At 37.7% G+C, this 8953-nt stretch overlaps 1 protein-coding gene across 1 annotated transcript in view; it reads right to left on the reverse strand.

Annotated features, from left to right (window-relative positions):
• Positions 1-7509, reverse strand: part of MS3_00010188 (uncharacterized protein) — a 35000-nt gene extending 27491 nt beyond the window's left edge. The window contains exons 1-4 of the mRNA XM_051218554.1: positions 7410-7509; positions 2673-2785; positions 2533-2629; positions 2286-2496 (exon numbers count right to left, since the gene is read on the reverse strand). Coding sequence (XP_051074783.1) covers positions 2286-2496; positions 2533-2629; positions 2673-2682 — 318 coding nt within the window. The 5' untranslated portion in view covers positions 2683-2785; positions 7410-7509. The remainder of the gene's footprint in view (positions 1-2285; positions 2497-2532; positions 2630-2672; positions 2786-7409) is intronic.
• Between the last annotated feature and the right edge of the window lie 1444 nt (positions 7510-8953).

Below are 8953 nucleotides of genomic sequence, written 5' to 3' on the forward strand. Positions count from 1 at the left end.
ACAACTGACTTTACTCGCCAGTTCCATGGCGTCATGCAATTGCAACCAATGCTCATCTATACTTTTCGGTGGAATGGTAGCTAGCCTGGAGGCTAGCTCGGTTCGATACTTACTTACAACAGAAGTTGCAACCAGCTTGCTAATATCAATCCGTTGATGGCGGTTACTTCGTTGGCCACTGAAAAGTAAGGCAAGATTGGTGCAGACCAAGGCATGGTCAGAGTTCAGATAGGTACTCCAAAAGGAGCGGCAGTCTTGTACACAACCACGCCAGCGGTAGCTGATCGCGATGTGATCAATCTGAGTCCAGGCTTGAGATGCAGAAGGAGGACGCCAGGTGGCATATCGGCGATGACTGTGCCGAAAGTTAGTGCTAGCCAGAAACAGGTTGTGGTCTGTACATAGTTGCAGTAGACGGTCCCCGTTATCTGTCCTGCGACCAAGAAGTTCGCATCGGCCACCTAAACGACTCTCTTCTGTGCCTAGACGCCCGACCTGAGCATTCAAGTCTCCGGCTAGTACTACAATATCTGTCGAACGCACTTTCTGGAGAAGAACAGATAACTAGTGGTAAAACTCATCCTTGATTGCATCCGGGCTGCAATCTGTCGGGGCATAGGCGGAGATGACGAAGAGACATCGTTTCTCACGCCGATTTCTTCTCACTTTGATGGAACTTTCTAATCTAACAGCACATAACCGACTGTTAATGGGGATCCAATCGATTAGTGCTGCCTCAGCTCTAGCGCTTAGTGCGACACCAACGCCAGCAAGACCAGACGAAGATGCCACAGGGTCCCCGGATAAGCTCACGTAAAACAAGCTTTTCGAAGCAACAGATGGAGATCGAATTTGTAGTACTTCACCAGAGTCTTGAATACGGGTCTCGGATAGACAGCAGACATCGATATGAAGACTTTCCAAAGATATAGCCAGCCCTATCTGTTGTCCAACCTGCATAAGTGTGCGAACGTTGAAGGCAGCGAGTTAGAATGGTGCACGTGGTTTCAGAAAAACTGCTTCAGTACTCATATTCGGTGGTAACATACAATTTTCAACCGGACAGTGACTCGAGAACGTTTAGATAGAGTCGAATTTCCACCAAAGACGAGCTGCTGTATAAACTGAAAAAATAAGTATAGACGGAGTAGGAGTAAAAGAGGGTGAATAATGATGTAGTAAATAATAATAATAATAATAATAATAATAATAATAATAATAATAATAATTTGGATCATTTGACTGTTATTCAAGCAAGAAGTGTAGTTTCCATAGATATAGAGAGTTCATCATTTGCGTGTGGGCTGGGATACTGCCTGGGTGCCCAGACCGAAGCAGGTACTTATCTTAGGGGGCCACACCCCGAGCCTTTGATCTAAAGGTCTAACCCACAAGGCAGTGGAGCATCGTAAGGAGATGCATTCCCATGGTAGCCGGTGACCAAAAATTGGTTCATACGCCATTCGTTCCCGCAGGATACTGGAGCCCATGTGCACCATTGATTTGGGATCCGGTTAAAGCGCTGGACATTCGCTTTTCGTCCTCTCATTTTCGTAAACAACACCCCCGCCACGAGAAGGCAGTGAGTAGGACTTTCCTGGCAGAGGCTATATATGCGTGGCCATGTGAGAGCATTTCGAGAGGGAGAGCGGACTCTCCTCACTCTCGGCCGTACCAGGGTATTTGGGGGCTAATTCCTTAGACGGTTATTTAGAAGCTATCTTAAAGGGTTGAAATTTATATCTGTTTCACGTTTTAAACAATTTATCTTTATAGCACCAGATCAACAAGTAAACACATTATTAAATAGATATGATCCACATGGAGATAATGAACGCAAGGACCAGCATAGCTTATGATTTTTACCAGTGATATTCGAGATAGATTTCAATTTATGCAAGTCAAAACTGCAACAGGAGACGACTATGGCTTTCCTTTTGCAAACTTAATTACTAAAACATTGAAGACTTTACCTACATCATGAATCTATAATCTAATTATCTAGATAAGCTCATAGGGCAAATAAACTCAAAACACTTCAGTCTCTGATAATCACATCATGATGATTATTATGTTTGTCTACCCCTGTACATCTTCATTGTCAGGGGCGCTGAATATTAAAAACATAAATGTGAACCGCGAGTTATCTTATTGGGTATTCTTACCATTAACAATACCTCGGCAAACCAAAAATTTACTTCATAAGTCTTTTACATTATATTCAAGTGAATTTTTTTTCTGGAGATTGAGAGTCTGCATATTTGGTGTATATGTTTGAACCTTACCTGATATTTCCCACGTTCCATCTGCATTATTCTATGGCTTCCACAGAGATACTGCCACACTCTTGAACGTATAGCCGGTGCAATACCTTTTCGACATTGATTTCTCACCCGATCCGTTTTATAATACATCCATTTATCCCATTCAGTCAGCATATTTTGCCATTTCAATTCTTTTCGGCGTATTTTATTCAAAGAGGATTCAGAAAGTTTCCTGTGTATTTTGGTTTAACCTGATGATCCACCTTACCGCGTGTTTGTTTCGCAGAATTGTTCACCTTCGAAGAATCCATAACGATCAACAGCACCGTTTACCATCAGGATGTTGGCTGGTTCGTCGAAAACTTCTATATATTTAATAAAAAGTTATGCTTGATATAAAAAACCAACCGGAAGCCATGTCATTTCAAACTGTTGTGACTAGGCAGTCTAGAAGTACATTATCAAAACAAATTGCATAACAACACAGAAATTCGATTTCTATGCCTTTTGGTTTGTATCGACTGCAAAGAATTCAGGAATATTCAGTATAAAAAGTCGTTAGTCAATAAAAGATATCTTGAAGATTGGATCAAAAATCACCTGAAGACAGAGGTGAGTATAACAAGTAGTCTTAATTGCTTGATGGCAAATAAAACCCATCTAAAAACAGATAAATATATATATATATATAAAACCTGAAACTCACTTTTTGGTGGCGTTTGGTTCTCTGAGCTGTACGCTTCGGTCGTGGAGTTTTTATCGTTCTTCTGAACGACAACATCAGCACAAAATTCAGGTAAAAGTGGTGTTTGAGTTTATCCACATATGACTCACAGCTTGTCCTGTAGACCTTGATTATTGTTGACCTTTAACTTGTCATTGTTTAGTTTTTTTATTTTTATTGTATCACCCGTCGATTTGACTCTTGGTCCTATATTTGTCTATAATTTTTTGATTGGTTGATAAATTGGACTGAACACTTCACTTCTACTTGAAGTTTGTGCTGATGATATCGTTCAGAAGATTGATGAAGGCTCCACAACCAAACCATCCAGTTCAGATAACAAAACCCTACCAAAACCATCCACCTAAGCTACAAATCTTCTATACCACCTCTGTAACTTGCTTTACTTGTTTAGGGACATAAACTTTTGTCCAAACATCGAAGTAAGTATATAAAGTCTCATTTATTCTGGCTATTAGTCATTACAGTATTGGTAATGATGACAAAGTGTCACGCAGTCAATGGTTAGACCATAATAGAATTCACTTAGAGTGCATGTCTGAGAAGTGGTTACACTAATAGGCAGTCAGTCATACGCAACGTACAACTTGACTAACATGTATATACTTTGAAGCTGCTACTGTCAATAGAATCATCCACCCTCAAGGATTTTTGTGGCTTTGCTGTATAAGCGCTCATGACTTTGTACTTATGTCCAAATGAAGAGATGCAATAATGAAAAGTTATATATCCAATAAAAATCTATCATTATAATTTGTCGATATAGGGACAAAAACGATAGCGTTAGATTTTAAGTAGCATTATATCAGTGAAGATCTATACTTTCGGGACTTAGGTTCTCACCATAACTCCATTCACCTTCTACGGATGGGAACGCTTGGCTGAGGTAAGTTTTACACTTTAATAATAAATATCAGCTGTTGACACTAATTTAACATATGATTTAAACTTGATTAATGTGTTTGCGATTGCATGTTAGAAATTTCCTTCACTCATCTTAGTCACAAAGTAAACAGGTAATATTTTAAGAAATCATAAGACTTTCAGTCAGTTTATTTACGTTGACTTCACTTTTGGTTTTAGTTTCACTTTGATTTAAACAAATCGAAGGACTGACGTGAATCTCTTCAGAGGTTTCAATCAGCATATTGACTATAACCATTCCCTTTAAGAGTTTTGTAGACACTTTGTTGTAATGCTAAGAGGGTATTGGTTGAAGCGTTTGATTCTGCTTCAGAAATAAGCTGATTCACTGTAGTATTCACCATTAAAATTCACTTTTAAAATGAAACAAAATGTTGTTCAGTTTGAAGAGATGTGTCAAAATGTTTCACATAAGGTGGTTAAAATTAACTGTCAAATTATATTTCAAATAATACAGTAAAAGGAAAGAAGAATCAACTATTATTTAACAGGCGATCTGATAAAGGGCTTGAGATTTGTAACCATGAAACATGATGAATCTCTTTTTATGGGTCTAGTGAACAACAGATATTACCTATATATCTTCCCTCATATCTCAGAGCTAGTCAAAGTCACTGTATATTGTGAACAACAGAAACTAAGTAACCGAGCTCATTGGGAGTTTTACTATTTCTTTAAGTTTTATCACGATTTTCGGTTACAGACTGATGAGATGTCGATGTACATTTGGTAGGTTTGCTTAAATTTATAAGTAAAATTCATTTGATTACTTTTTAAAATACAGTAATTGTAACAGAATCATTCCTTACAAATATGTGATGAAAACAAGGGGAACCTTGTAATAATTAAACTTATTCTTTTACTTCATTTTATCAGTTGGCTTTCAAATATATTTGCTTTGGAATTTAGGCAGCAGATTAACTAAAAGTATTCATTACCAGAAGGTTTTATTACACATGTAATGACATCCAAGCTTGCATAAAGTAATCTAAGTTGAAAGTTGGGCCGAAAGTTCCAGAACTCCAGGTAAAGCAAGGCTGACTTTTGCCTAACCTTTGCTGACTTTAATGATTCACATCAACCGACTATAGCTCATAGCTCCCGGTATATATTTTGACGGCAGCTTACTGTTGACTTAGAACGTGAACCATTATTGTCAGACCTTGTTCATACTAGTCGCTGCGATATCACAGACATTCAGTTTCCATTCACTCTGCCAAACAGAGGTCACATTGTATTGTTCTTTGGGCTTTAAACACAATATACAACATGCATCTAGTACACTCCGTCTCATCTGATGAGCCAACATTCCTTCAATCTGAAACTGTGGTATCTCAACAGATTGCATATTAAGAGAACAAAACAAATGATAGAATCCCTCCATTACACCAGCTAAACTAGATAATGCCGAGGCTGAAAGTTCACCAAACTATTTTAATCAGGTGTACTCATATGATGTTGTTATTAACACTTTTCACGGTCAAGCTGTTGAGATTCCGACTATAGGACCAGTACATGTGACTGCAAAATTTGCTTTTCGTTTACGTGTTAGCATTAAACTTGGTAAGTCACTGGGCTCTGGTGGGTTACATACAAGATTGTTGTCATCCGTCGCGGATACTATTTCAGAACCACTCACAGTTGCAGTTAAACATATCTTTTTCCAAAATTCAATTCTCTAGAGATTAGGCAAATGCTATAGTTAAACCTATATTCAAGCATGAAACAAGATAGATCATGTTTATCTACCGACCTATCGGTCTAACTGACATAGTAGTTAAGGTATTTAAGAAAATAACTCGGACTAAGCCACTAAGTCACGTAAAACCATATAATTTATTGGCTACTTGGTAGCACGATTTTTGGAACAGGTACTCGTCCTTAACTAACCTACTAGCTGCGAGGGAGGTTGATCTTTTTGTCTGCCTGATATTTATAGATTAACAAGATATTTAATAGATCGCCTTAATCAAGGATTATGCAAAACTCTCCAGATTTGGAATAAAAGATGTCACACAAGAGTGGATGAGAAACTTTCCCTGTGGGTAGAGATAAAAAGTGGTGGTAAATGAAGCGATGTCTGTATAGAAGTTGTTTAGATATCCCATGTTCTAAGGCACTCTCTAAGACCCTGTGTCTTTTGTTCTGTTTCAATGGTTTATCAGGACTGCTCAATTCATCGACACTGTGTTTAAAGATGATATCAAAATTTGGAGAACAAAAGGTGCTGACGCTGATCAACCTAATTATTCGGTCGCCCGAGATTTGACTCCACATAACCGAATGATAATGATGTCGAGGAAGTGTATATAACCTGTTTACTTAGTAGATATTCTGTTGACGTATCCCGTCAATAACAACGTAGATATGTGAAGTCAAATATGAAAGCATTAAAGCGATATATATTACAGACATTTCACAGCGTAGAAGAACGGCAAGAAACGAGAAATGCACATGAACTGGAGTTTCAGAAGCGACCAATTCAGTATGTAATAGGTTACTCGGTCCATGTAAGCCTGAAAGAGATATAAGTACAAGACTCTCGCACTAACGTACACAAGAACATGAACCATGATCAAGGTTATGTGTGGGTACTTGACAAAGACAAAATTATGAGTGATAGAGAAAACCGACACATTCTAAGATGCGTCTAACGTAAGGAAATTATACCGCTTCTGGATAGTGGTCCACCTAGCTACAAAGGAGAGGTTTTCTCAGTTGAGGTTTGTTTGCGACAACGGACATGTTGATCAACAATGTTGACAACAATGGCGTGAGTATGTAGTGTCAGTTATTATGCCAAGCCCATATGCCTTATTCTAGCTTTCGGACATCCCATTTTATTTATTCTACTCGAGTCATATTTTGACCTTGTCAATTATTCGCTTATCAGTCTTGACTGTTTTTATATGAGCGTATATGTGTGTGTCCTTCTTATTCCATTAATCACATGTCTGTAGCTTAATTCTGTCTGACTATAAATATTGAGTAACGCTTGACTAAAATGTAGTTGGCTTCCCAGCCATCTTCCCTGCGTGTCATTTTTGCTTTGCTCTGTTTCATTCGCTTCATGTACAAAATATATGTATTCATAAGTCAATTCTCGTTATTCGACTTATTTAATTCCGTTATTGACTGACGCGATTTAAGTCGACGATTATATACGAGAATAGGCGATAACAATCATTCGTACGATCTAAATAGGAGTCAGATTCACGGGCCACTAAAAGTGTTTTAGAATTGCGTCATGTTTTCGAAATTAACTGAAGAAAACATACGTTTATATATAATCGGGAGATAATTCTCTTAATTTCGGGGAAAGGGCACTGAAACCCCAAACTTTCTCCTAAACCTTGATGAAGGTCATTCGACTTGGGGGATTTCCCCAAAATATCCCCAAACTTGAGAGATTGAGTTAACAAACACAAAATATGTAGTCCCCACGATGCACACTAATTGTTCAAACAATTCCTCACATTAATAAGATTTAAACTTCATTGTTCGTGAAGAATAATTATTAAAACCTATTTGTCCAGCTTATCTTATAATAAAAGCTGCGGTATTATCGTTGTCATTGCCAGTGACCTTCAATAGTTTCAATATCCAGTTTGTCCTATTGTGACAGCCAGTTATACGGTATTAAGTACTTCTGAACGAACAAATCTGGTCTGGGTATAGAACAATATGTTTAGTACGAAGAGGAATAAGTTACATAGAATTCTCACGCTTGCATGGACGAATCATGCCTGAAAGATTAAGTGCTCCAAAGTTCATCATTTCTGAAACCCATGGTGTTAATGTCAAATGTTGTGAATCAGATTATCGTATGTGATGTGATGACCGTAGAAGTAGTCAGTACCAGTCTGAGCGGCATATTTTGCTCATTTTATCTTCGGAGAGATATGTCGTCCAAATAGTCTGGAAAATGACATATCACAGAAGATTATACAAATATGATGTTAAGCAAACATTGAAGGCATCAAGTTAGCTAAATGTTCTGGAAAGGAGTCATATAAAACATCGGTGCTCGGTGGTCGAAGAATGTCGGTGGCAAAAGTCACAAAAAGTCTTGCACATAGAAATTTCCAGTTCCTTTTGTGAGCGGGAGAATACGATGCTGGTATTGTTCAGGAGTTAAATGGTGGACTGATCATCAATGTTGTTCAATATTAGCACTCTAAATCTATTGATATCGATGGGATGTAGGTGTCTTGTTGTCCTGTTTTATGTCCTTATCAAGTATTTTTAGGAGATATCAACTAAATTGGTTATCTACCTCCCATTCTGAAGATCATCACGTATAGAGATGTTCAGTACTAGAATAGTTGTTAATCAGTAATGCAAAGAGGACTGATCTTAGTACTCGGCCTTGTGACACTTATCACTTAAAACTAACCACATAAGGTAGATGGTATTTTCATGCTTTTTAATCTTTCCCAAATGAGATATGAAGTGGTAAATAGAGGAAAAATTCACACAACATATGAAATAACTGTAAATATAATAGTCTGTGTTAAAAAAATAATCATCGGAGTTCCCATTAAATTAGTTTTAGTGCCTCTTCCTGATTGGCTTTCGAGCGGAAGTCGGAAAATATGCTTTTGATACTAGAAATGTAAATAATAGCAAGCAATTGACGAGAAGCCTGAAGTTCACACGAATATGTAGTTACATCCGGTCAGTATAGTGGCAGTAGAAAATATAAAAGTCTTCTGTATTTAGCACGCGGAGAAAAACGGAACTCAGATAGTGGACTAGAGAAGTAACGTATCACATAATTTTTATACATATAAACAGAACATATTGAAGATATCATCAGAGGAATTACGACCGAGACAGTATTATACCATACAAGTGAAATTTGTAGTGTTTTTGTCACTAAGCGCACATCTGTTTCTGAGACAATAGCACAAGTTGGAATTTTTGGCTTCTACGTGGTTCCGAGTCCTTAATTCTAATTAACCAATTAGATATGCCTTCATTCAAAAGTCAGTCATGGAATAGAAAATAATGATGGGTT

Source organism: Schistosoma haematobium, chromosome 1, assembly GCF_000699445.3.
Source record: "Schistosoma haematobium chromosome 1, whole genome shotgun sequence".
NCBI classification, from domain to species: Eukaryota; Metazoa; Platyhelminthes; class Trematoda; order Strigeidida; family Schistosomatidae; genus Schistosoma; species Schistosoma haematobium.